Source organism: Dermacentor variabilis, chromosome 10, assembly GCF_050947875.1.
Source record: "Dermacentor variabilis isolate Ectoservices chromosome 10, ASM5094787v1, whole genome shotgun sequence".
Lineage (NCBI taxonomy): Eukaryota > Metazoa > Arthropoda > Arachnida > Ixodida > Ixodidae > Dermacentor > Dermacentor variabilis.
The window spans coordinates 11,327,279-11,355,015 of record NC_134577.1 but is presented as its reverse complement, the minus strand read 5'-3'; the positions used below and the strand labels follow the sequence as shown (position 1 = coordinate 11,355,015).

At 45.3% G+C, this 27,737-nt stretch overlaps 2 protein-coding genes across 2 annotated transcripts in view; both read right to left on the bottom strand.

Annotated features, from left to right (window-relative positions):
• LOC142559883 (ATP-binding cassette sub-family C member 3-like) overlaps positions 1-27,737 on the bottom strand; it is an 86,621-nt gene that overhangs the window by 25,714 nt on the left and 33,170 nt on the right. The window contains exons 16-21 of the mRNA XM_075671569.1: positions 26,675-26,733; positions 26,419-26,507; positions 22,440-22,517; positions 5,503-5,675; positions 3,697-3,859; positions 911-1,168 (exon numbers count right to left, since the gene is read on the bottom strand). Coding sequence (XP_075527684.1) covers positions 911-1,168; positions 3,697-3,859; positions 5,503-5,675; positions 22,440-22,517; positions 26,419-26,507; positions 26,675-26,733 — 820 coding nt within the window. The remainder of the gene's footprint in view (positions 1-910; positions 1,169-3,696; positions 3,860-5,502; positions 5,676-22,439; positions 22,518-26,418; positions 26,508-26,674; positions 26,734-27,737) is intronic.
• On the bottom strand, positions 6,294-13,094 carry LOC142559862 (uncharacterized). The gene is made up of 6 exons (XM_075671541.1): positions 12,953-13,094; positions 11,838-11,942; positions 10,447-10,587; positions 9,112-9,231; positions 8,754-8,821; positions 6,294-6,479 (listed from the first exon to the last, which is right to left on the bottom strand). The coding sequence occupies exons 1-6, from the start codon at positions 13,085-13,087 to the stop codon at positions 6,356-6,358; spliced, it is 693 nt and encodes a 230-aa protein (XP_075527656.1). The 5' UTR covers positions 13,088-13,094; the 3' UTR covers positions 6,294-6,355.

The following is a 27,737-nucleotide window of genomic DNA, read 5'->3' as shown; positions in this document are numbered from 1 at the left end:
GCGCGGCACTACGATTTTCTTCTCGCGCTTTCACCATACCGTCCTCCTCCGCTTTCCTCCTCGCGCACTATTCACTCCCGCCATCTTTCATTCCCCGCTGCACTCCTGCTTCGCTGTGCTCGTTCGCTCGGTTATGCCGAGGATACCGAGGGACGCCGACGCTCGCCGCAGGAACGGGCGGCTAAGAGCTGCGCTCTAAAAGGAATGATCACCATCATCGATGAGCTGGCATAAATGACGTGGGCATGGACTGGTACAGACACATCGTTTATCCCCAGAGTGGATTGGTGCCACTAACATCTAGACTCTACATCTACGTCTGTGTCGCTAGCTGTACTCTGGTGGCGTGATCGGGATTAATAGGGAATTATAGGGGACCCGGACCGGAGAGGGAACATCTGATATTTAGCCGGCCACAGCTCCCGCTCCTGAGCCCGGTTTACGGTGCCGCGGCAGTGAAGCCTTCACTGCAACTGTCCAGTGCCATGGAGGCAACCGTCTGCCGGTTGGCGATCTGGCGCACTACCGTCTACGATCACGTCTGTACCACGTGAGCCGCGGGTGTACTGCCTCCACTGCGGAAGCCAGCCCCGTCAATCGACAGCAACGCAGTCCGACGTCTGCGTCACGTCGGAGCTACAACGGCCGCGACTTGTGCTCTTTGCAATTGTTTCTTACGTTTTTTTTTTTTGTTGTTGTTATAAATGGCTTTTTATCATGCTAACTTTGTTTCCTGTCTGCTTCTAGACCGCCGAAATTCGTGGCAGCCACGATCCTCGCGCAATATCCACACGCGTCCGTTTCGTGTTTTCCTGTCAGTGTGCCTGCGTGTGCCACCTAAGCAGCGCAACTTGCACTACACGGTCACGTTCTCAAGCGCGAAAAAGCTAGGCGAAAAAAGACCACTCGCCCACAATCTGGTCTGCAACCTCGAGACCAGCGCGGAGAGTGCAAACACAGCGAGCGGCCAGGCGACGCAAGCGACGACGGGCAGCGTGCCCACGCGCCTGGACAGCATCCACAGCAGGACGGGCAGGCACAGCAGGCCGCTCAGCGTGTGCGATGAGAGCACCATGACCGTGTGCAGTAGTTCGCAGTCGACTGCCACCAAGGAGACCAGGTATCCCGCCGGGGCCTCGGACAGCGCGCGGGCGGTCATGCGTGTCGTCTGCCGCACAGAAGCGTACAATCGTAAACTCGTTACTCATAAGTTACAATAAGTAAGTAGAACATATCTGCATTAATGTTTCACTTACTTAGTGAAATTTATGTAGAACAAGATCGATCAAGCGGCTATTTTCAGTTAGGCAAAAGAATTGTCTGTCTAGCAGAATTCTTTGCTGGACCAGTTGGCGAACAGCGAAGGACTGTCATCTCGCCTCCTGTTTTTTTCTTTTTTCTTCTAAATTTCAAGTTGCCTGTCCTCATGGTTGACCCAGCGAGTCTACAGTGTGAAAGCTTTTAATTCGAATCATTCTTGTAGAGCTTAGCCCGGTTTTTCCTGCTATCTGTCTGACCGTTCTTGAGAAACAGCTAGAGCTATCAAACGCCTAGATAGTGCCCGAAAGCCGGCGAAACAGGGCGCAATCATTTATCGCCTGATACGTCCGCTGTCGGCTTCCGGGAAAAGAGATTGTTGACGTTGACGTTAGCCCTAGGCATCTAGTAATCTAAGTTACGATTGATTGTAAACGCCCTAGGCGCGTGTAAGTGACGTCAGAACTCTACATTGAGAGGTTCGCTCCTTCCCGCTTCTGTGTGCCTTGGGATCTGCTTAGAGTCTCCACGTCGCTCTAAAGGACTGTTTCCCGCCAAAATGCCTCACTTCAAGTAGCTTATTGCCCCAGCCGAGTTCGAGCAACGCAAAAGTAAGCACGCTGAGGCCCCTCGTTGTTCTGCAGCTAAGGAGCGCGCTGCCATACTGTAACGAAAATAGATCGCTGAACGTGAACGTTATAAATTAATGCATTCAATGTAACCATTAAACCAACAGACATTAAATAACTTAGTGTCAAACTAATGTAACATTAAGCACGTAATCATCTCTAATATTTCAGTGTAAACCAAAATCAAGAAGTGGGCTACCCGCCATGGTTGCTTAGTAACTATGGTGTTGGGCTGCTAAGCACGAGATCGCGAGATCGAATCCCGGCCATAGCGGCCGAATTTCGATGGGGGCGAATGCGAAAACACTCGTGTGCTTAGATTTAGGTGCACGTTAAAGAACCCCAGGTGCTCCAAATTTCCGGAGAGCCCTACTATGGCGTGCCTCATAGTCAGATCGTGGGTTTGGCACGTAAAACCCATAATTTAATTACTTTTTAAGAAGTGGGCTGACAAGTGGAATAGCCCTCTGTTGTATAGAATATACATAAACAGGGATAAAGTGCCTTAGAAAGGCCGGCCTATACGCTTCAATAGGTAGAACTATCTTTAGGCCATATGTTTTGGGGCACTTTATCTCTGTTGATGTAACATCTGTACTTCAAGTTAAAATACTTCATCTTCGACAACCACTGTGTCATTTCCGCTGCAGATACCACCAGTTCGCACACACGATACGACTGCAGTCGCCATTTCGCTCCAGAAAATTAACACGATTCGTGAGGACCGTTCTTCAAACCAAACAACAATGTTTCGTCTCACGTTGCACTCAGCTTTGGTTGCGGAAATGTTTCGAAGGCTGTAATAATTATGCGCCGATGTGAGTCGACGCGGTAACACGCCTGTTCAGCAACCTACTGGAACGTTCACTGCGTTTGGCTTGCAGGGGTTCCAGTTGACACAAGCGTTCGTTCTCTTTTCTACCATCACACCTTAACTCTTACTGCGATAGCAATTATATGAACACTCTAGGCTCATTCCCGCCACCGTCGCCGTCGCCATGACGTTCAATATAAAGTCCAAGTGCGATAATATCAAGGCCCTGCGAGTGAAAGGTGCGAGTGATAGGTGCGAGTGAAAGCGTGCGAGGGTGAACCAAGGATGGTGGCTCAAACTAGCGCGCGCAAGGCAGGAAGGCTAGAAAGAAGCGTGCCGTCTTCTATCGAACGCAAGGCACAGGGGGTTGGGGGGGGGCGGATTTTACTTTGGCGGCGGCAGCGTTTGGCGAGCCTAAACGCGGCCAGGCAGGCCTTATCTTGAAAACGGTGTGCAATGGGGGACAGAGTCCAGGCACACTGAGGGCTGATAGATTCGTGTGCACTGTTTTCTCGGCACTTTCTTTCGCGTTTAAGCTAGAGGCAGCACGAAGGCAAAATCGCTCGCTGCTGCTGCCGCTCTTCCTCGAGCCAGCGTTTTGACAGCGAGTGTCCGAGGTCATCTACTGAGATGTGTTCATGTTTGTCTGTGCGCGAGTGACTCCATGCTCGTTAATTTAGTTAAGAAGCGAATGTTTCCAAGTTTACGAGGCCGATAAGACAATTATCCTTACTTAGTACAGCTGTCTAATAATTTGCTATCGCAATCGATGCTTCGCTTTTCGAACGAAACTGCGACTTTTTTTCTAGTAATAGTATGTGTTATCTACTCCTGCATTTCCGGGACAGGCAGCCGTCGGCTCAAGGGCCTGACCTCGTTACCAAGATGTGTGCACGCTAACCACCCTCTTCAATTATTCACAGCCCTGAAAAATAAAGAAAGACAAGCAGAACAACAGGCACTTTTTTTTCAAAGTTAAAGAAAGATTCCACTCACTTTCGTGAAGAGCGCTGCTTGCATGAGGAGCTTCAGTTGGGTGCTGAAGCGCAGCGCCACGTACTCGAGGAAACCGAAAAGGCAGACCTCGGCCACGCACGACGAAAGGAACAGCACAGTCAACGCCTTTGCTTCCCGACTACCGACGTCATCAATCAGGGACCTTGGAGTTCGAGAAATGTGTGCTTGCTAAATGTCCGTGGTTTGCACGTGCTTTCTGACAGTAGCGCGCAAAAGTAAAAGCTGCTCATGAGCATAGCTAGTACACTTCACACCAGGTATATGCGTGACTTGGAATAAAATACGAGACGAAAAGATTGGCACGCTCTGTCGGCGTCGCACTAAGGCCATCACGAAAAACTATATTTCAAATAGCACATCACGTAATGCTGGTCTGCCAGGTGCGTTTTCTGTTCTCTTTCTCTCTTTTTTGCGCTAAATGGATTAAGCGGGCGGAAGTTGATTAGTACATCCCCTTTAAGAATATTACTATGTCTCAATAGGGGGCGATTCAGGTGTGAAACAAGTTTTCCCTAATCGCGCGAACTGCGACAGAAAGAGGAGTGTGTTTGCTGCCAATGACCGAAACACGTGGCATATTCATGGAAATTCATGGATATTCATGGATATTCATGGATATTCGTGGAAATTACCGTGGGATACAGACACGTGAATTTCTGTGCTTGGATTATGCATCTTGCAAATCACTACGATGTGAAAGGTTATATGCTGAATCATCGGATCAATACTAGCAGTAAAATAAGGAAGCAAGAATAAACAAAAGCAAGTGCGTTCACCTGTAAGTTCAAGCACGTTTAAATTCGAGGGCCAAGGAGTCCTTCTTGATGCCAAATGTTTGATTCGACATTGACTCCTCATAGTGTTTTCTTTTTACTTCGAACACATTTTTTTAAATAAAGCCGTCTAAGATTACTCGAATCACCTCACTATACATTAATTATGTGCCCAAGCGGACACCAATTCCAAAAAAAATTAAAGCAATCCATTCAGTGATTAAACCAGTTACAATTATTAACATCTTAGCTACAAACTTTATGGCACATGTCTGTATTGGAAAGTTGAATGAAAGTCTAGTACCGTGTCTGAACATTTCAAAAAGGCAATTTTAAACGGCCCTGCGAACCGAAATATTTGGCATCAGATTATTTGTTTAACTTGCATAACGAGGTTGCCGTCACCTTTCTCTCTTCACGAGATCTTATTCCGATTAGTGCTGGTGGGCGCCTCCCGATAGGATGCACATTCACTTCAGCAGCAGACGCAAGACGCTTTATCACACCGCGAAGCCCAGCTTCCCTTCTCGCCATCCTGCTACCTCACAAGAGTGTATTTTCACCGCAAGCCGCGCTTCGCAGTGCTGCGTGCGTAGTCAGGTAAATTCAACAAATAATTTCAGACCAATTACTTCGGTTTACATGGCCGTTTTGAAATGTTGAAACACGAAACTATACTTTTATGATAATCTCCTTCAATTTTCCAGCATAAACATGTGCCGTAATGTTTCCCTTTAACTGAAAATTTATTCAAAGTAAGTAGTTTAATTATTGAATGGATTGCTTTGGTTTTTCTTGAAAATTATGTCTGCCTATAGGCGTATATTTAATGTGTAGTGACGTGGTTACAGTAACTTTTGTGGGCTTTTTTACAAGAAAGGTGTTCGAAGTAAAAACAAAGAGAGAAAGAGAGCACTGTATATTACGCATGACATAGTTAGGCACCTGCCGAATGAGCGGGTGAAATTGTGCGAACAATAGACGCGCTCGACAAATGTACCCGGCGGCTCACTCAAGCAGCGGGACCCGGACGATGAGCGCGGCGTAGTAGGCGAGTCCGGTCAGCGGTATCCACAGGGCCTCGTGCCACAACACACGCACGAAGGAACAGAACACGCGGCCCTTGGCGTTCGGACCCGTCCTGGAAACGGTGGAAGCGCCACTGTCAGACAGGCGCCACCGTTCCTGGGGCGCCACAAGGAGATGAAACTTTTCAACAGGCTAGGCACCACGCCCCCTGGCATTTCGTACTCGATTTGTTAAGTGACAAAACCACGCGTTTCTCGTGTGTGATGGCGTTAGAACTATATTGAAATATCAAGCGTAGAGTAAACAAAGCTTATACACTAATATATATATATGTGTATATATATATATATATATATATATATATATATGTGTGTGTGTGTGTGTGTGTGTGTGTGTGTGTGTGTGTGTGTGTGTGTGTGTGTGTGTGTGTGTGTGTGTGTGTGTGTGTGTGTTACATGTACATGTTACACGTAGAAAGACACAGACGAAAGGGGCTATTTACAGGCTATTTACACTGGACTGGAGCCAGAGCACCAGGCCGACATTCACTCGCGCCAAGGGCACAGACCCACTTCGTCGTCGTTCTCGCGGCGGCTCGTCCCTTGAGCGTCGCTCGATGATATCATAATAATATATATATATATATATATATATATATATATATATATATATATATATATATATATATATATATATATATATATATATATATATATATATATATGTGTGTGTGTGTGTGTGTGTGTGTATATATATATATACCGCGCTCTAACATCATTGACTAAACGTATCAGCCTCACCTAGTTTTCAGGTATCCGTGTCTGATGGCACTCAACTTACCATTTATACTTTGTCAAAGGTGGCAACAAGGCAACAAGTCGTCTGCATTTGAGCCTTTTTACGAGTGGAAGAATGTCTTTCTCGTCGTATTTTGATAAGAGTCCAGTTTTCACAACGTACCTGCAAAACGTAGAGAACTACAGTTCACAAAGAACAATGTAGTGCATTCACAATGCTCTCGTGTTTGAGCACGACTTCCTGAGTACAACTTTTCTTTAGCGTCGGAGTACGCGAAAACCGCGATTCGCAGGTAACAGTAAAGCATATTGAATTAATTTCCAACGCTCTCTTTTCGTCTTGCACCTACATTGAAAGTTTACGTAGACAGAGGCGCAAGCATACAAACGCAAAGCATGACACGAACACAAAGAGCGCGCCGTCCTGTTTGCTTCCTTTGTTTATATTTGTCTGATCACACCTGCGTTTAAATTAGCCACGAAGCTCCAGGAACAAGTTTTATGCAAAATTTTGCGACACTCGGCAGATTCCAGAAAAACATGAAGTCTAATGGATGCATTTCAGTAGGTGAAATGAAACCTGAAAGCGTCCAAAACAGAAAGAGTTGGTATGTTGTGCATTAGTGCAACATTTGTCACATCGTGTCTTGTGATTTTTCCAAAATTAGTGAAAACAAATATAAGATATCACTTAAGTTAACACGCAGATATTGTCTCCTTTAAAAACTCTACCATGTGTGGTCTACTTAACTGTGAACTCCAACTACGCTACGTGATAACGAAATTGCAAATCCAATGTTTAATGGACTGTATTCACAAAAACCTCTTACGCTACAAAATTGTTCGTAAAAGCCCATTTCAGCCAACTTTGATGCCAGCAATATCATTAGCGAAGACGACCAGCTAATGGCAAATAGTAAATAATTGCGGATTAGGCCCCAGTTCTAAATTTGTCCAAATGTTTACCATATTTGTTGAATTTTCGCCAAGAACTTTGAGACTGTGAATTGACAACATAACCTAAAGACAACAGTCAGAGCTTAACGTTTTCTCTTAAATGATTCAATACGAAAGCCGCCATATGTGAGCTTCCTCCAAATTGCTTTCTCTTGCGCAGATACGTTTCTCCGCATTGCACTTGCAATATAGATATATAAAATAATAAATGTGATTATTCAACAGCGGTATTTATCACATGTGGTTCCAAACATTCAAAGGTTAACAGCTGCAGAATACGCGTAGGCACCCAACGAAAAAATAAATAAAACACCCGCAGTAGCGTATGTTCCTTTGTGACACCTGGTGGACATCTGCCACTGGGCTCGTGAAGCCCTCAAACGCGCACAGGTGAACCGTAACGAGAGATGATAAACGATACGTATATTTATGTTCGGCGCCCCCTTCCCCTCTCTCTCTCTCTCTCTATCTATCTATCTATCTATCTATCTATCTATCTATCTATCTATCTATCTATCTGTCTGTCTGTCTGTCTGTCTGTCTGTCTGTCTGTCTGTCTGTCTGTCTGTCTGTCTGTCCGTCCGTCCGTCCGTCCGTCCGTCCGTCCGTCCGTCCGTCCATTCTGGTAGAAATATTGTCTGACTTGTTTTTATTTCTCTTGCACATAAGCAGTCTACCTACGCGTCGTATTAGCGGTGCGCTAACACACTTTTTCTTCTTTATCTTTTCTTTTCCAAGTTGTTGAGAGTAGAAACAGGCTGAGTATCAGGTTACGTTTTATTCCGTACATTTATTTCCGTACATTTACGTTTTATTACGTACGTTTTATTCCGTAATGTATGTATATACATACACACATTTGCTCGATGATAAAATTTTCAATCAGTTTCACCAAACTGTTACTGTACCTGCATTTGTCCTCTCTCTCTCTCTCTCCCCGCTCATTTATGAGGTGAGAGTAAACAGCATTTGCTCTTCCATTAAAGCTTCACGTGCCAAAATCACGATCTGCTTATGAGGCACGCCGTAGAAGGGGGCTGCGGATTAATTTTGACCACCTGGAGTTCTTTAACGTGCACCCAACACGCGGTACGCGAGCGTTTTTTGCCACCGCCACCATCGCCACATTCCGCCACCATCGGAATGCGGCCGCCGTGGCAAGGATCGAGCTCGAGACCTCGAGATCAGCAGCGAGACGTCATAGCCACTGTGCTACAGCGGTGGGTAAACAGAAACAGCACATTTCGATAGGAAGAGTCTCGAAACACAACCGCAGCGTTGCGAATATCAAATGTAAAGGACCTATGCGTGGGACAAGGCAAATTTGTGACCTATGACGCCATCTTTGTCTCTGTCCATTCTCCTTCTCGTCCCTGTACGTGTTCCGCGCTGTCAAGTTGGCATTAACAGCTGAGCGCTTGGTTATTAACTTATTGTAGTAGCAGGCGGTTTCGTAAGCATACCATAAGACCGGACTCACCTAAAGACAGCACTGCCCACAAGCTTCCCGCACGACGAGAAGGTCTCTTCGTGGGCGATGGTTTGCATCTGAGGAAAACAGCAAAGGTTTACATGAAATGTATTTCTGTTAGGGCACAAGCTTGTTCTAAGCGGTTTTATTTTTTAAAGAAAGAATGATGAGTGCCTGTGTATGTTTGCATTGTGCGAAACTGCATTAAACATGCTCAGATGCGCCAATAGTGATTAACTTTATTGATGAGGGCTGTGAACAGGATTCGCAAGAATCTAGCAAAATGTGGACGTCTCCCGGATGAACGTGACAATTTGACGCGTTTAATTCTCAAACGAGCTTCACTTAGCACATGTAGAAGTACAACCTCATGTGTGTTCTTGTCGACGACTGGACTGCTTCGAAAACAGGCATACAAGAAACTGCCCAGAGTCGTAAGTGCCAGCAGTGAACTCTGGTTTGCCATTCGGACGTCATTCTTGCGACTCTGAAAAAGAAATGGGCGTGCGCACAATGATGCAGAAGGAGGGCTGGTTATTCTCACTCCTCAGTAAATACTGAGATGCTCATAACCCTTTTGCTTGTAACATGGATCCGCAAATGAGCAAAACTCCTACGAAAATTCTATGTTGACGTTACACACACACACACACACACACACACACACACACACACACACACACACACACACACACACACACACACACACACACACACACACACACACACACACATATATATATATATATATATATATATATATATATATATATATATATATATATATATATATATATATATATATATATATATATACGGAATCTAATTATAATCGAAATCGAATGTATTACGCAGGAAGTAGCCGACAACACATGGTACCTAAACCAAGCCTCGCAAGCCATCTGTACAAGTCCAAAGGAGTTCCTGCAGCTTGATTTCGCCTCCAATATCCCTTAACAATACGTCTCGTTCACCTTGCACACTGTAGAGTAGCCAACTGGGCGAAGTCTTGGTTGACCTCTCTGCATATTCCCTCTGCCCTCACCCTCTCTATCTCTCCGTGTGAGTTAATCGAAATCCGCAAAGTAAACGTTGACCCCCTTTATTCTTTTAAGGTGGCTTTTCCACACTAACGCTCTTTGTAAGGAGAAGCCCACTTTTACGTTTCTCTTCGTTTAACTTGGCGAGATCTTGTATTTTGAAAATACTTGTGCAACAGAGAATGTTGCGATTGCGACGGTAAGCGTTGTTTTTGGATTTTATCAGACAGACCGCGTCGCCTTTAACATATGCACGCTCGTCGGCTCCACTTACTGCCGTCACTGCGACAGCTGCGATTATGTATCGTACTATCTGATTCGTCACACGGCCGCCAAAGGCCACCGCCTTACAGAGGGAATAAAGTAATGACTTAAATTGAACGGTTAAAAATTGGGCGATACCTTATGAGATACATTAGGATCATTTTTTTAACAAGCTTGGCGAATACAGATGTCAATACCAAACAACGTACCTAGAAAAGGAAGAACAAAAACAAATACGGTTAACGAAGGAAGTGGAGCAGGAGAAATACGCTCGGATTAGACAGAGAGAGAGAGAGAGAAAGAGAGAGAGAGCGTCAAGCGCTAATACAGTGAGCGATGCTTCAGGGTACGAGTGCGGTCAAAGATAAGCTCGGTCACGATTCAAAACACAGTCTCACCCAAGTGACAAGTACATGCTGTCGCTGCACGAGTAAGTCGCTGACGGCGGCAACAAAGTGAAGTGCATGAAGCGAGAACAGGAAATTGGAGGCGCACAGTCCCTTCAAGCGCTGGCAAACTGCGCTGAATGTGAGCCAGACCTGTTTCAGTGGAGAGAAGAACGTCGGCCTTGTCACTCGGCAGGAGGGCGCTGAAGTGGGCTTAGCTCGTGCATTACTGGAACGTAAAGGCAAACGGCGCCCACAGCGAGACAAAGTCAAGAGCATGACAAACGCGGCCCTCTGCTTGCCTAATCTCGACTTTGTCCCACTTTTTTGTCCTGTGTCCCTTTTTCGTTCCGGACACCGCAGGCAAAGCGAGTTAGTATCAAACTACATATTAAAATAAGTTAGGTTAAAGGAGCCAAAGCCGCAAGCTAGCGATGACGAAAGCCGTTGTGACGGACTCCTGATGAATTTCGACCTCCTGGGTTTCTTTAACGTGCACCCAAAGCAGGGTACACGAGTTATTTTGCAATCAAACGGCGGCCGACAAAGCAGGGAGTCGCATCCCAGCAGCTGAATGGCATAGCCACTGAGCCATAGCTGCAGTAGGTGCAGTAGGTGCTCTTTATCAGGCTCTTTCACATCAAAATAACCAGCGGTTTCAGAATGCTCACGTAGGTAAGTCTAGAATCCCCGAGAACATCATAATCTCGGTGAGGCTTTGTTACACGACCTGGGCCACTGCCGAGGTGAGTAGGCTGCGACGAGCTTTCGCCTAAATTCTAGAATGTTCAAGTGTAGTGCGTGGACTGTCCTCACTTATATGCGCACTGCTCTACAATCTCAGCAGTCACCGCACATGCAAGAACAATTTGTGTTGACATCAACTATTTATTTGCAGATACAAAAATCCCGCATGTTTAACCGCAGAGTTATGCCGCAGTGGTTGTTCTCAACAACGCGGCATAGCGCCGCTGCGAGAAAGCCGATCAAGCAACTGGAACAGACCCAGGTGGCTCCTCGCAGTTGCTTCTCACACAATTCCTTCCACGTGATGCAGCAGCTCTTGTGTATCCTAGTGTTTCTTGTGGCGTAAATTGGAACGGGTCCCTTCGATACGTTGATCTAAATTATGAATTTTGCATGCCACGTGGTCTCGATAGGCGCAACCATGCCTGCTTGCGTCGCACTCGGCTCAATGCCGCCTTGAATAAGCAGACTACTTAAATTGAGCATTATAGCACTCCTATGCGCCACACGCTCAGTGTTTGCGAGCACTTGGCAAACACAATTTCTACTTGTAAGCTTTTTATAACTTAAAGAAATGACTTAAAGTGTTCGTTAAGCCCCGGTCGCGATGCAACCAACATTGAAACTGTCTACGACATCCAAGCTGCCGTACTCACCATTGCACCAGCGATGGAGACGTCCGTGAGCACTTGAGTCTGGCTAGGAAAGACGGACGTGGCGGCAGTCCAGCACAAAGTCGTGACCGTGAGCATGTTACAGAGCTGAAAGCAAAAAAAAAAAAGAAAGAAAGAAAGAAAGAAGCAGAGGGAAAGCCCCTGTTTATGTTTTCCGAGGTGAGAATTCCCCCAACATCGCACCTATCACCTGTCTTTCGAGCTACACAGAAAACGTAAGAAATCATCTTTTAAGTTAAAAATCCCGCGACAATTTCTTTCCCTAATTTTCTAAACCAGCTCTAACGTAATACCTCCTCGTGGGGTTTTCGGGAAAATAAAACTGAAATGAAATGAATGGACAACTGGAGTCGCCATTTTTAAGCAGTTAGCATTTCACACCTGCCCATGAACTCAGCCAAGCGCCATGCTTCACTCCTACCCTGTCTAGATCGGAAACAATGAAGTGCACGTGAAAAAAAAATCCTTCTAATAAATTATTTATGTAAGAGAGGAAATTACCGCAACTATAAACCTAGGTGGGGAAAAAGAAAGGAAGCAGGCGTTACAAAGGTTAGAAAATTTAATTGTAACCAGCCGGATTCGAACCCGCACCCTTAACAACGCGTACCTGCACCACAATGTAAGTTACTTCTTTTTTTTTCACGTAAGCTTTTGAATGTACACCCGTGAGCAAAAGTATGCGGACCAGAGTTTCCGTGATAAAACTCATTTTCTACTCTGTCTGTGAATGCAACTTGAACTAAAAGGCTGCAATCCAAACTTGCCATTACGAATTTTCTAGTTCACTCGTGAGTTTCCGTTTATGCATGTTAACTACGAAGAAATTCTGTTATTTTTTTTTAGGCGATCCTGTGGTCCGTATACGTTTGCTCACGGGTGTACGTATTGTATTGTTATCACTGATTGTGCTTGCAGGTTAAGTGTTACCGGGAGCACGAGCCCCCGCCTACCTTCATGTACCCTTATTTCTGTTCTGCCGAAGAAAGACTCAATATGCAAGACTCCAAATCTGACATTTTTCTCTGTTGTGCGGACTAGTTTCTTTCTCTCGACCATTTGAAACGTTGTTCGAGGCAAACTACAGCGCAGCTCACCAGGTATGCGATGTCGCAGAGTGTCAGGCACACCGGACGCCTGGGCGACAGGTTCGGCCTCTGCACGAGTTCGACCGCAGACACGAGCGACGCTCCGACGAAGGTCCCCTTGAGCAGCGCGGACGCGCCGGCCATGAGCACGGACGGCTGCCGTCGAGGTTCACGCCAATGGGCAGCAAGCGAGGGTTCATGCATAGAAACGTTAAACGTGCTGGTAGCAAAAGCGCACCTATTTTAATAGCTGGGCACGACTACCCAACTCGGCTGCCGTCGTCCCCGGCGGAAGGGGTAAAAGGGGAGGGAGCACTGGAGATTGGCGCTGAATGAACGTTATAACAGCACTGTCAAATCGTATTTCCACAATCAACTTCATAGGCGGTTTTATCGAGTTCTCACGTTAAGCGGGACGGCTACAGACTACTACCCCCTCGCCCCCCCCCCTCCTCAATGGAAAACCAACAAGCCCAAGCTGTTATTCTAGTGAAATACATAGACTACTATTTTGTTTCGGTTGAGGACTGAGCGCTGCGATTAAAATGACGGCGTCAGATAGCCTGTTCCTACAATACAATTTGATTTAAAATGTTATGTGATTGTTTTTGAGCTGCGCTTCTACGGTCGGCGGCAGAGGGAGTCTATGGCCTAACCATCGACACTGAAATCTTCAAGAGTGCTGGCTTGGGCGTCACCCGCTGCCGTAAAAGGATCGACCTCGATCAGTGACAAGTATTTTAAACACAAACTTGGTGAGCTCTTGCAAATATGCGTAGACACGCTTGCTTAAGTGGCATTCTTTGTTTGAACAGAGTGACTATTTTATTTTATTTTATTGGCACACTCGTATAGTCAGGATACGCAAAGGCCATAACATCTACACCGGAAGAGTTCCTGTGATTTGCCCTAGATCGTTCGGCACGTCTATAGCACGTGTTGGGCGAGACTTGGTAGAACCATGCATGGCTTCCGATGAGCCCCCGCACTAGGGTCTGCGTTGAATAAAATTCGATCTTTGCCCTCCTCTCGGTGTCCTGAAAATGGGCAGGTGAGGCAGTATTGCGTGCTTAAAGTTTATCGAATAAAGGCCCGTCACCTGCGCATTCTTTGTGGTTATACTTATTGCAAGGAGTTTTGCAGCTTTTGAGACCAACATTCAGCGAAGCACGGTACCATACGAGTTAAGCCATTTTTTTTTAAATCTCTCTGCCTAAGCAACCCGAACCAACAACCTCATATAGCTCTGTGAACAGCGTGAATCAGAGGGAAGTATAAAGGACATGTATGTGCACAGATACTCATCTATTGTCTGGAGCATTGCAAATGTCTAGCGATGGGCGAATTTTCGAGAGTTTCGTCAAGCGAATGGAATATCCTGCTAGTCGATCCTGTAGACTAGGAACCGAAAGGCTGCTGGTTGATTTGGTGCTCCAGTTCCGTAATGAAAGCCTTAATTATTTCTTGCGACGCTAGTTTCCGAGTAGTGTGCACTGACTGTCCCTGCCGAACTACGTATCACTCGGCCAGAAGTATAAGAGTACGCGGAAGGTTTCCGCAATACTCGATTGAAATCGATTGAAAGCTATTCCGTTCGGCGAAATCGATTCGTAATCGCCTCAGCGGCGTTATTATTCGCCTCGCACTTAATTAGGTTTCCAAAAATCTCTGACGTCCTTCCGAAACTCAGGTCACCAATTTCTTTTTTTTAAATAATGACATGCAGACACAGTACCTCTGCAATGACGTTCATCGCTTGTCGTTTTTCGTGTCGCTCACAGCAGGAGATGAACCGCAACTCGCATCGGTCGCTGGCGCGAACAGCGCCTTAATCCGTCTATATTAACTGAAACCTGTAGATGCACGGAAAAACAAAACAGATGCCCTTCGACGGTAACCATCCATGACCACCACAGCTGGACTTATTTCACAGGAAAGATCACGTGACACCTGCATTCAGCCGTGCGCGACGCCTTGCGCGCAGGCGTGCCACCGTCACGGCTCGCGTCATGGTCGAAGTTTTTTCCTGTTTCTGGACACGGTCTCGAGTTCGATGCCCGCCGCTGGCAGCCACTTGTGAACGCGCTCAAAACGTTTCAGCACGGTATACTCTTCGCATTGCGTACTACGCACCTATCTGGCGAGCACAGAAACCATGCAGGGGGCGTTATAATCTCTGGCGGTTACGTGGTCCCGACGAAAACAGATCCAGCCAGATCCACACAAGGTCTAAGACCGTTCGCCCCTTCGTCTGCATATTTGCATACAAAACACGATGCCCCGTCATCACTGGCCGGTGCTTAGGCGCAAAGCAGGCCGGAAGAACTCTCCCATGCAGATATATTCAATTATGCCGCGGTGCGCCGCGTCGGAAAAGCCGTTCCTATGGCTGCAGATTCCCCAAGCTCGCCGCGTGGTCTAACCTTTTCCGTTACAAATTACGATGCACTAATGATAAATGTGTCAAAGAAGCACAATTTTATTCTAAGGCACTGCAGATTCTACTGAAAAAATTTCGGTGTGTCCGAATTGAGTTTTCTGCATTTCCTACTTTCAGACTTCACAATAACATCGTGCTCAAACGTATAGATTTACTGGACAATCAGTAATCTGGCGTTTATGCACGAACTGAATCCCCCGTCTCGATGTGCATGCGCAGTTCATTTATTCGCTGCATGCGTCACGAGGCGGCAGAAACGGTCCTTTCTGACGGAACGCGGCTTGTGAACGTCGCGTCGCAATCGGCGTAGCGCCTTCAATAAAGCGGCCAGTATGAGTGAAAAATGCAGACTGAAGTTAAATCCTGCCATAGAGAATATGCAGGGGCCATATAATTGGCCCGCAGTTTAATGTCGATGTTCTTTTCTCCTTGCTTCCACTGGACAGAACTGGCAAAATGAAGCCACGCACGCCGATGTGTGCAGCGTTACTACTGAAGGAGCTGATCCTCCGCCGCCATAAACCCGCTCGTAATCTGCTTCGCTTTCTGAGATGAACGTTCTCGTTAAAGAATGCCGCCAGAGTTAACTATTCAGTCTAACACAGACTAACAGCAATCATTAGCGGAGCAGTGCGAGGTACAGCTCGCCAGCTCGGACCTGGGGGTGCAGAGGACACTCTTCCAGCAAGTCCAGCAGGCGGCCGAGGCCAGTGGAGTCCTGGAGTCCTGTACTAAGGGAGCCACCCATCGCTCTTTGGCCCCTTTCCCCCCCTCCCTTTCTTAATAAAGCTTTACTACTACTTCGCTGCGATTCATAAAATTCCGGGGGTTGTATCAAGCAAGAACTTCTCGCCCAGAGTCCAAGAACGCACGTTCATCGAGTTTCGGACGCACCTTAAGAAATCTCAGATAGTCAAAACTATTTAGACCTCCACTCATAACCCATGTGTCTCTCGTAGGATCTGCGTTGCTTTAGGGCATCAAAGCAATTAAATGAATAAATAAATAAATAAATAAATAAATAAATAGCAATGCTTATCAGACGTGGTGAAAAAAGCTATAGTAATGCGAGAAATCAAAGAGCCAGCAATTGTATAATTGCATATTTTTGTGCAGACTTGGTGCCCTAGGTCATTTATTATGTCAAAAATTTTGCAATACTCATGCGTCGCATGGGGCTGCGATTAGACCCTTTCCATCGCATTTAATGCCTGGTGATGTGCCGTAAAACATGCCGTGGACTGCATTTGTATAGCCACTTCGCGGGCGCTAATGACTACATTGCAGCTTTTAAGACTCATAAGCTCCCTAAAATCTGCTGAATTCATGACACAAGTCCCAACATTTGTGGAAAACTCCACTTCCTTTTCTTACTTTTCTCGTTCATATTGGCAGAATATTTATGCACAACTAGAAAAACGAAATTCGGACCAGAATCGGGTAAAATAGGGATATAGTGCTTCGCTTTCTCTTTCATTCAAGCGCAAATTCGAACTCAGTCCTTGGATTTGTGCTTGATCTTGAAAATCTTTTCATATTGTATTAAACATATAATGACGAAAGTGTGTGTGGCCTTGTAGGTATATACTGTATCGAGCTATATCGCTGGGAGCTGTGGTTCTTAACACAATATGTCGCCACCAGCGTTGGTGGTGACGTCGATGTCATCCGGTAGTACGCCTCCACAATATGCTAAACGTTTCAGAATGCAAACGCCGCCACAGAAGAGTCTAAATTATCTAATCAACTCCTCAGTTATTATAATTAGATGGAAAATGACAGAGAAATGTGTAGAGAAACATGAAAAACTCCTGATACAGCTTTTTGTTGCTCAGTACGCGCTATATACAAGAGTTTTTCCGAGCATGAAAGAAGCCCGCGAATACACGCAATGTGCCTCAAGTGGCCAATCGCGCGGCAATCTAAATGTAGGAGCGCTCACAAGAATGAATAATCCACAGCCTGCCGACAAGAAGAAAAAAGTAGTTGTAATGCCATATGCACATAAACTATCACACCGCCTCAGGAATGTAGCAGGCAGGTTTGATGTAAAGGTTCTTTTCTCTGCCCTGAACAAGACGACCAAATTTGCGGTAAGACTGATAAGAAGTTGGCCCAGACTGCCTCCGCTCATGCTGGGAAAGGCTGCACTGTTAAGTACACGTCCATGTCTGTGCGCTGTACAATGGGAGTTGTTTACGAGTTTCCATTTTCCTGCGGTCACGTCTATATCGGCCCAAAAGGTCGTTGCCTGAACATTAGATTGTCTGAGCACAGGCGCTCGCTAACGGGTAATGCCTACTCGCATGTCGCGCGGCATTGCTCTGAGCATGGGTGCACTCCAATCTATGAAGACACCACAATACTTTCCGCCCAACCCGCCGTGGATGCTCAGTGGCTATGGTGTTGGGCTGCTGAGCACGAGGTCGCGGGATCGAATCCCGGCCACGGCGGCCGCATTTCGATGTGGGCGAAATGCAAAAACACCAGTGTACTGAGATTTAGGTGCACGTTAAAAAAACCCAGGTGGTCGAAATTTCCGGAGTCCTCTACTACGGCGTGCCTCATAATCAGAAAGTGGTTTTGGCACGTAAACCCCATAATTTAATTAATTTCCGCCCGTAGCAATCAGACTACGGGGGAGATTATTGAGACCTACTATATCAGGCAAAAAGGATCGCGTTGTGTAAGCATGCCACCATTAAATTTGTATGACAGTGAATTTCAAGTTTTAAACTCTCTCATAGTGGTAGCACTAGATTACATGATTTTTCGTTTTTGCCTGCGCACTAATAATGACGCCATCGATGGGAGAGCACGTGGTATTGGTTGTAGTACATAAGTTTGCGTATCCCTTCTAATAAAGTTCAGCGCTGTCCTGGTATGTTTCTTGCCTTTTGTCTTCGTCGTCTTGCGCTGCTCCTTCAAGAGGTCGTAAAACTTAAAAATGATCACCCTGCATATTAAAAAAAAAAAAACGGTCCCAACACCGATCCTTGCGGAACGCCCGATGTCACCTCCGCTGAACAGGACTGGACACTAATGATAAAGAAGTGGCGGCGTAATGCGAAGTAATCAGCTACCTGTGAAATGACGTGAGGATTCATTCCATAAGCAGTCATCATTCAGAGAAGTAAACAGCGTGTTACTTTGTCAAATGCCTTCTTAATGTATACAAAGATGCAATCTGATTTTCTTTTGTCTAATGCGTATGCTACATCGTGAGTAAATTCCGTTAGTTGAGTAGTACAGGACAGGCCTTGGCGAAACCCATGTTGTAGTCGCATAAATAACGAATGCTTAGTAAAGTGATCCGTTATACTAGCACACATAACGTGTCCAAGGATTTTTTCCACACTACACAAGTGAGGGGTTGTAGGTCAGTGGTTAGAAACATCGCGTGGTGGGTCAGACTTGTGGATTGGTACTACCATTGCCGTTTTCCAATCTGACGGAAGGCTTGCGTCATGAAGTGAGTGGAGTCCCTGGAGCCATAAGAAAAAAATTATATTCTGGGCACGTTTCGATCCGCAGTTGCACTAGGCGAGACCGAGGCTCCAGAAACACCAGAAGTGCAACACAACACTCTGGATCAGCGTTGAAAATGCTACCAAATAAACATATGCATGATGTCCTACATGCAAATATATGTATATGTATCCAGCTTGTCTATATATAATTCACTGCAAATAAAATCATTTCTTCGCATAACATATGCTGCTCTTTAATACGAATGTTTGTACCTTGAAAACCACACTTCATATGCGCGCCCACGTGGTTCATGCGCCAATCACACCAGGAATGCTTCGCGTTACATAGATGTCAACTGGAATCGAATCTGCCAGGAATTTTTTTATTATTTAAATGAAGGTCCGGGACCTCTAAACTCCAGAAGCAATACTGTCAAGCTGCACAATGCCCTTAACAAATTAATAAAGCAGCTTTTCAACAGTCAGTTTCAGTTTCGTTTCTACAAAGTCGTGACGTCAGATGCAATATATGATCACGTGAGCAGGAAATGGCGATGCGACACCCGCCCCAGTTCGCTCGGTAGTCCGCTATGCTACTACATAGGCCCTCACGAGTAGCAGCATACAAGGCGACCGAGCGAGCCGCGGCGATTCTCAAAACGTCGCAATCTCCTGCTCTCACACGACCACATACTGAGTCATGATGTCGCGACACAGTATCCTCCTGAGATACGAAAACCAATTAGGCTATAGAAAAGCTATTATGCAGTCGAGCACCGTTAGTTTGACCTACGGGACCAACGAACTTGATCGAATTATCCGGCGGGTCGAATTAAACAAGGTGCTGAAAAAAACACTAAAACATGCCGCCGATTCATTTAGCAGTATTTGCCCGATTCTAACACACCTTTGAATCAAACGTGCAACCATCTTTTTCAAAATGGTGATTAGCCGGGCTTGTCGGTACGAACGCATACTTCAGCGAACAGCGGAATAACGGGACACAGAACACGACATGCGCCCAAAGCAGCAAATAGACGTAGAAATGACGTTTAAGCTTCTAAACAAAGCAGAAATTTAAAGCGCACACCTTTTTTTTAATTTTTTTGCAAGGGGAATGGGCAAGGGTATATGTGTTGCACAATGGCGGCCGGTTTTCTAAAGTCATGTTCGTTGCAATTCACTTGCGTTATGCAGTAAAGCACACGAACGCCACGAAGCCGGTTTTGGTTCTGTATCCTATTGCAATGCGAAGGCAATTTCCTGCCCAATTGGGAAAAAAGGGGAGCACGTTAGAATTGTGCAAATACCGTATTCAGACATTGTGAGCTACGGCTATTCGTAGAGCATATTTTAGGGCAGGCCGAAAATAGGCGTTTTCGACGGGAGATGACAGTTGTTCCATGCATATACTGTCCTCAAAGCTTCTCTGTCGAGACAGGAGCTGCCACTAAACGGGGTCGCTGTCGGGGTTACACAGGGGTCAGGCGCGTGCGTGTTGAGTGGTCAAGTTCGAATTATCCAGCGAAAGCCACTTTTAGGATCTAAATGACGATAGTCTGGGCCCGTAGAAATGTATGGACGTCGGCCGATACCTTCGGTCTGGATCAAATTAACAAAAAAAAAAAAGAATTAACCTGAGTCGCATTAACGGGTCTACTGTATTATTTACGGCTCTCGGAGGTTTGTCACTATATTTTTCTACAGTTAGAGACGTCTATAGGACCTTCATTTAAGGAAAAAAATGAATTGTCGAAAATATGACAGTACCCCCTTTAAAATGCACCTAAATATAACTAACTACACGAGCGTTTTTACATTTAGCCCCCATCGGAATGCAGCTGCTGAGGCCCGGACTATGGAGGAAGGAAAAAACGACTGCGAGAAAGCATGACGTCAGGCAGCTTAGCCTCGGCAAGCCAACTTTTGGTAAATAGGCCTCACGCAATTGCAGGCTTTTTTAAAGGCATTGTTAGGTTCGTGGTAGCTCTCTGTGATCGACGCCCTCGTCACAATCGGCCTTCGCCACCCGCTTTACCCTCACTCATTCTCTCAGTGCTCGGAGGGCCTACTTAGTCACATTTTCCTTTCTTTTTAATTACTAAGCTTCAAAGCTATCCCGTGAAGCTTCCTCATAGACTTTCTTCCTTTCTCCGTGGTGGTGGTGGCAAATACTCAAAGGGATGAGGAGGAACGTATCGCCAATGAGAGAGAGCTGGTACAATAGCTGCAGGCTATTGCGTCGTCGCGTGACAGCGTGGCACCGTATTATATATTCTCACTGGGTTGCGCCAGTCACGGTGCCGACTTTTTTTTTATTTGCTTGAGTTTCCATGCGGCATAACGTCAGTATGAAACTAAATGTAAGCATGCAGACCCGGTTCATAGAAGTACTGCAACAGTGACTTATGGAATGTGTCGTCCATAATACGTCATTCGTGTCTCCAGTTTGATCACTGTTCAATTTCACACCTTTTAAGAAAACTTTTGCCAACTGCATTTGTGCCAAGGCACTTCTAGAGGATATGGCGGGCACTCGGTGCATACGCAGGAGCGCAGCACTTCGGGCACTGGACGATGTCTTCGTATCGTTGACCCCAAACATAAGTGATGGCTGTGACGCTGTGCGATATGCAGGTTGCCGAATGCAACAAACTCGCAGCATGGCGACCATGTCCCAAGTGGAGGCAGCTGCAGCGGCGGAGGTGACAAGGTGTTACCAAACCGAAGCAGCACGGAAACATCGGGCTGCCATAACAACGTGCCGCTTGGAAGTCACTCGGGTATCGATGGTGCGTCGTTTGGCAAAACGCAACAACAGCTAAAACGCAACGGCTAAGACTGACGGGATTTATGCAGAAAAATACTCTGAACGAAATTTTCGTGGGATTCTCGCATAAGATTTCCCACCGCGTGCTTCAAGAAAAATTTAAAGTTCATTTAATGCGAATATGTGGTAGGATCTCTTCAGTTGCTATTCCAAGTGCTGTCGTTTGATACCTCGATCTCTCGGGTTATGATAACGTACGTGCGGGGTGTGCGGAGTTTAGTCTTTTCATAGACAAAAAGAAATCCCCGCGTTTTTACATCTAACATTTCAAAGGGCAAGACTCACACCCGAGACTTAAACCACACCCTCAAATTATTCAAACCCAGGCCTCTGGTTTTCAAATTGTCAAGTGCTTCGTTAAAGGCAGCTTCACTGCATTTTCCATACAAAGTGTAAAGGTCGATGGTATATGCATTACACGAAAGACAGCAAGGATGATAAGAAGGGAAGCGCCGCAGTTCCTGCAATGCTCCAGAGGGCACTGTTGCACATTCAACGCGGTGGGGTCCAAACGAGTTTCTAGCATCGCCTTTCCTTCTGCGACTCGCTCCTATCATGTAAACACGCGCTCTGAACCACCCCCCAACGCGGTGTGCCAGACAGCTGCAGCCACAGCAGCAGCAGTGGGTAAGTCGAAGGATGAGGCAAAGAAAGCTTCGGTTCAAAACAATAAACATCTGTTTGTAGATTTTACACTCATGAAAACAACGTGTAGGTGGTGTCAGCCTTTAACAGAGGGTTGTCGAATCAACCCACTCCTCTATGGAGCCCATGATGTTGGGTAAGCTTCCAGTAGACACCTTTCAGCCTTGTCAAAGACTTGTGGTCTCCAATCTGAAAATTAAATGAACCAAATGAAATAACTTCAGACTCCTCCACACATTACCAGAGATACAGTTGTACCCCCATTATAACGTATGAGCTTAAACCATGCGTTATTACAAATACAGTTCAGCAGAATTACCAACTTGGTTGGGCGCAGTGTAAGGGATGGAAACTAAACCTATGGATGCAAAGCCGTGCTTGTTGTTTCACTTTTGTCTCCGCCTCTTGCGTTGTCCCCAAACATGACGCATGCCATACCCACAAAAGCATAATTTCGTTACATATCTTTTACACACACATAGAATATAAATATGCAGGGCGTTTCTACGAAGACTTGAAGCAATGTTTAAACATAGCTGTTATGAAATAAGAGGGCGATTCCTTCGTACACATGCCGTCAGCGGTGACGACCACTGGGTGACGGGTGATATGTGGTAATTACTCGCTAGTTAACAAAAATCCATTAACTTTTTCACTTTTAGTTTCGGCGGGCTCATACGATTGCGAAATTGGAGCAAAATCTGCGTACAAACTGCACGAACTTGTGGGTCTTGAAAAATGCATTTACCCGCGGAACTGTGGCACGACAAATTTTTTATATCAGCGCGCGTGAAACCGGAACTGGGAGGCTGCAACGAGAGCAGAGGCGCGGCCGCCGAGGCCACGTTCTACTTACGTCATCCAGATGCGGACAGCCAGTGAGCTGCGGCAGCGATGAGCACGTGCTCCTCCGTGCTCGCGCACTGGCTGCCAGATGGTGGGTGACGTAAGCAGAACGCCGCTTCTCTCTGAGAGCTAAAATTCCTCGTGCCACATTTCCGCAGGTAATCGCATTTTTTTTTTCAGATCCAAAAGTTGATATGGCTTATACGTAGATTTTGCTTCAATTTCCCAATTATGATTTTGCTGTAGTAAAAGTTCAAAAGTTAATAAACAGCTGTTTGTTAATTACAAACTAATTACTATGTGTACGAAGGAACCAACCTTTTATTTCAAAACAGCTATTTTTAAATATTACTTCAAGTCTTCGTGGAAACACGCGGTATATAACGTGCTTCAAGTCAAAAGCCCTCTCGGCATACAAGCGTCGTTCTCTAAAAGGCTCTCGTCGAAGTTGGCTTCACCACAACCCGATTCTACGCGGGGAGAAGCCAGCTTCACTATTTCCCTCCACTTTTGGGGCGATAGAGTTGGAGTGTGGACGCACTGGCGCTCACGTGTGATTAAGAACGTTACACTGGCAACTGCGAGCAAGCGCGTCAGGCGGGATCATGCTTCCTTTCTATCCTGAGAACCGATTTAGCACAACTAGGGCATCAGCGCATGCACATTGAGAATCTCAAAGAAAAAGCGAAGCAGATCTCAAGCATTGTAGGAACCGACGTTATGCGAAGAATTTTGATAGTACTTTGCTACCCAGCACCATATGAGACTACGGAAAGCGTTACCGCATGGAGCAACATGTTTGCATAAGACGAATCGCTATGTGTCTGGAGCAAGTGTGCGTGTGGTGACAGAAGCAAGGTGACGCCGATGGCATTTCTTCTCCAGACGTTTGACGCGAGCTCACAGCATGCTGACTGTTGTGTTCTATATAGGTGCTCGACGAGCGTAAGCGAGAAAAACATGGATTGTGACGTCAATCGTACGTACCTATGGCTCTGTAGTATGGTGTAGAATTAGATCACCTGTGAACTGCGATGTTACTGTCTGTAGCTACATTTACTCTGAAAGGGCACCCCCTATTGTCGCGGAAAAGATCACGCGACTGTCTCAGGCGAGATAGATTTGTTTCGTTCCGCTCTCGCTTTCTCGCAGACACATGCCCCTTTCGGTACGTGCGAGTTTGTATTATCCCTGCGGCATAGATTGTCTTTCCCGCACGTGTCAGTTGTCTGGTGGACGAGCACGTCACTTATTGAAGAGTGTAAGGGAAAGATTGCGCTGTAGACCTCACGACCTTGACCAGGCGGTGCTACTGAGCCCGTTGAGAGCGCGCCCTATTGAATGTCTCTTTTTGCGGTCGCGTCGCCGCGCCACTGTAATCTCTCTACGGCAGCACACGTGCTCCTTTCTCGTTGCTTGTGGCACTGTACGTTGGACAGCAGCACAAGGGCTAGTTAGGAAACAGCTATGTGTAAACTACAGTGCCATTTCAGAGAAACTGTCTGACGCAGAATACCCTTCTCACAGTGGGAACATCAAGAAAGGCAAGCACCTGCTGTGCCTACATTTTTAGGGCATTAAATGAAATGAAGGACGCAATTACAAAAGCCAAGTAAGTTCTGCACATCAGCAACAAGATTTTCTGCAACACCGAGCTTGAAGCATACGCCAATTCAATGAAAAGGAAGCCGCCATGCTTAGAAAATGTGTGAAACAAAAACGAGCACCCCATTTGTTTATTTACTTGCGATAATAGCATTGTCACTAATAACATTCCTGGGGTGCTGAGTGCCATTCGAATTTTTTGAAGGTGTATCTGTATGCAAATGGTAACTTGGCAACATTGGCATGGCAACATTGCAACATGGCAACATTGGCACAATGTAAAGTGCAAGCACATTCAATGGCTTCGTACACAGCAGTCACGTGTCTCACCAGTCCCGATTAGTTTAGTAAACTGCATGACAGAAATTTCTGTTGTGCGATTATAACGTTGTTAACATTAAAAAAATAAACATTAAGCAACTTGTAATTCTGATATTGCATTGTTCTAAAACAATCACCATCACTTAGTGGGGGGATGCCAAATTTAAAAGAAAGATAAGTGATCTTTGTTTTCGCAATGGTTACAAGCAATGATTAGTGCAAGAGTTGTGAGGGGTTGCAAAGATTAATGAACAATTTGACGTAATAGTTCTGTGGAAACCCTCAAGGTGGAGAGAAGTAATTATAATTAATAAACAATGTGCAATTGCCAATTGTTTAAACTACTGCATCTGTCGTTCTGTCATGCAGGACTTCACAGGCTCGCAGACTGCAATTTTAATTTCCAGAAAACACCCCTTTTCACTGCTGTCATAACATTCTCTTGCAGTTACTGCGTTTCCATATTGCACACTTAACCACTACAATGTTTCCTATCTGCTGGTCCTGCTGAGCGCTTGTTCCCGAAAAGGGGAAAGCATCGAGTGAACATGCCAGTACGTCTGAAGCTTACTAAGCTGTGTACGGTATGTAAGGGCCACTCAATTTACCGCAAGACATATATCAAAAGAAGACACGTGAGAAGAAAAGTTTAGAATTTGTCTATATGCAGTGCAGCAATTGTCTTATCTGTGAATTTTCCAGAAATAAGCAGTTTCACGGGCTGGTCCATGTTTCATGTTTTTGAGGCTGCTGTGTCACTGAACGACACACTTGTTAACGTGCAGACACTACCACCGGTTGCATACATTCCAATGCAAATGGGCAAGCCGTTGCTCTGACAGGAAAGGAGGCGGCCGCCGACATTCGAATATGCAGCACCAGGGGGGGGCAAATGGTGATGATGTTGCAAGCAGAAACATGAGGCTGTCTTACCTATATGAGAAGTGCTGTTTCAAACATTTCAAGAGGTGCTTTCTTGAGATGGTAAATTTTCTTTCAAAATCCTGCTTTATCTGTGCAAATGCAACAACTACAGAACTTACAGAATTTCTTTTTTTTCTTTAAACCTGTGTAGGCGGCAGCTGGTAACAATATGACTTAGGTTAATGCGCAGCCCTTACTCACGTTGGCAGATTGTTTGTCAGTTAACAAAAGAATTGGGAATGGTCCACTACATTAAAAACATTTGCTAATCAATATCTTGAATCTCATAAGTTCTGTATGATGAATGAATAAGGTATGTTTGTTGCACTTGAGCAGGACTTCTAGCAATTTTCACTGCAGTAGTCGTTAAGGCAAGCACCAGATTGTGCATTACCTCAACAATGTTCCCATCCAGCAAGACAGCAATGATGTCAGCATTTCTGATGGTAGACAGCCGATGAGCAATGACAAGAACAGTTCGACCTGAGAAAAGAACAAAACATCAATAAAGAATGCCTTGCCAAAGCAACAGTTACTCAGCATGCAGTACGCAAAGATTCTAACAAATGGAACCTAGGAATCTTTTACAGTTATTCTAATTTATAGCCCTCAACTAACCATAAACCAACTTATCCAAGATGATGACATACCTTTACTCAGCCTGTCTAGGGCTGCCTGAACTACCGTCTCTGATTCCGTGTCCAGTGCACTGAAAACGAAAGGAATAAAAAATTAAACATCCCATCACAGCCATTGAGTTACCAGGTTGTTACACTGAGAAGTTTACACATTCAATCCTGCTTATTTCTAGACATGCAAGTCTTCATATACTAAACAGTTCTAAGTTTTCAATAACAGCATATAATGCAAAAACTATGACAACAAATACATGCAGCAAATGATCAAGATATCCTGAACACAACCAGCTTTCTTCAGGACACCAAAGACAAGTCCAAAAGTCTTATGCATTATTTTTATGCCTTCACAATAGCCCAATTTATTACCCTAAACACTACAAGCACATTCTTTCATTGACTTAATATGCTCCTTAAGAAACAGTTTCCTTAGTGAAAAAGATGTCCAAAGGCATCCTAGATACAAAACAAAAGAAGATATGATAATGGCAACAATGTTAAATGCTCAGACAATACACAAAGGGCAGGAAAACAATATGCAGAGTTGTAGCACAGCAACAAACGATAGCACTGAAATAGCTTGGAAAATGCAAACACAACATTCTGAACTACTGAAATAAATCTGACCAATGACTAGTACGACACCGTAAATGCACAAAGCACAACGGGCTCAGCTAAAATTAATGTATCACAACATAATGGACAGACATTTGCAATATTATGCATAGGCCTCAAATAAAATGTTCTCATTTTCACAAGAATGCGTATTATTGTGCATCAAACAATGTTTCTGCATTCCACTCCAATACCAATAGACAATGCCATTAAATTACGTTCATTCCAGTAGAGTCAAACCTCAATATAACAAACATGGATGTAAAAAAATTATAATATGTAACTAACTAAATCTACAATCTTTCTTACCGATATCAGCATGTAATGAACGCATCCTATAACAAAGATATTTTTTTGTCAAGTGCAACTTCATTATATGAGGTTTCACTGCACATAGTAAAAGCACCGTAGCATTGTCAAGACAGTACTAAACTAAGAAAATAGAGCAGAAAATGTGTTTGTG

What these genes read in the sequence shown, in the direction of transcription:
- LOC142559862 (XM_075671541.1), bottom strand. Translation starts at nt 13,087, where the DNA reads ATGGCCGGCGCGTCCGCGCTGCTCAAGGGGACCTTCGTCGGAGCGTCG. An exon ending in TCTCCATCGCTGGTGCAATG is followed by an intron (nt 10,588 to 11,837) that starts GTGAGTACGGCA and finishes CCACTGAAACAG; the next exon opens with GTCTGGCTCACATTCAGCGC. An exon ending in TCGACAAGAACACACATGAG is followed by an intron (nt 8,822 to 9,111) that starts GTTGTACTTCTA and finishes TGTTTTCCTCAG; the next exon opens with ATGCAAACCATCGCCCACGA.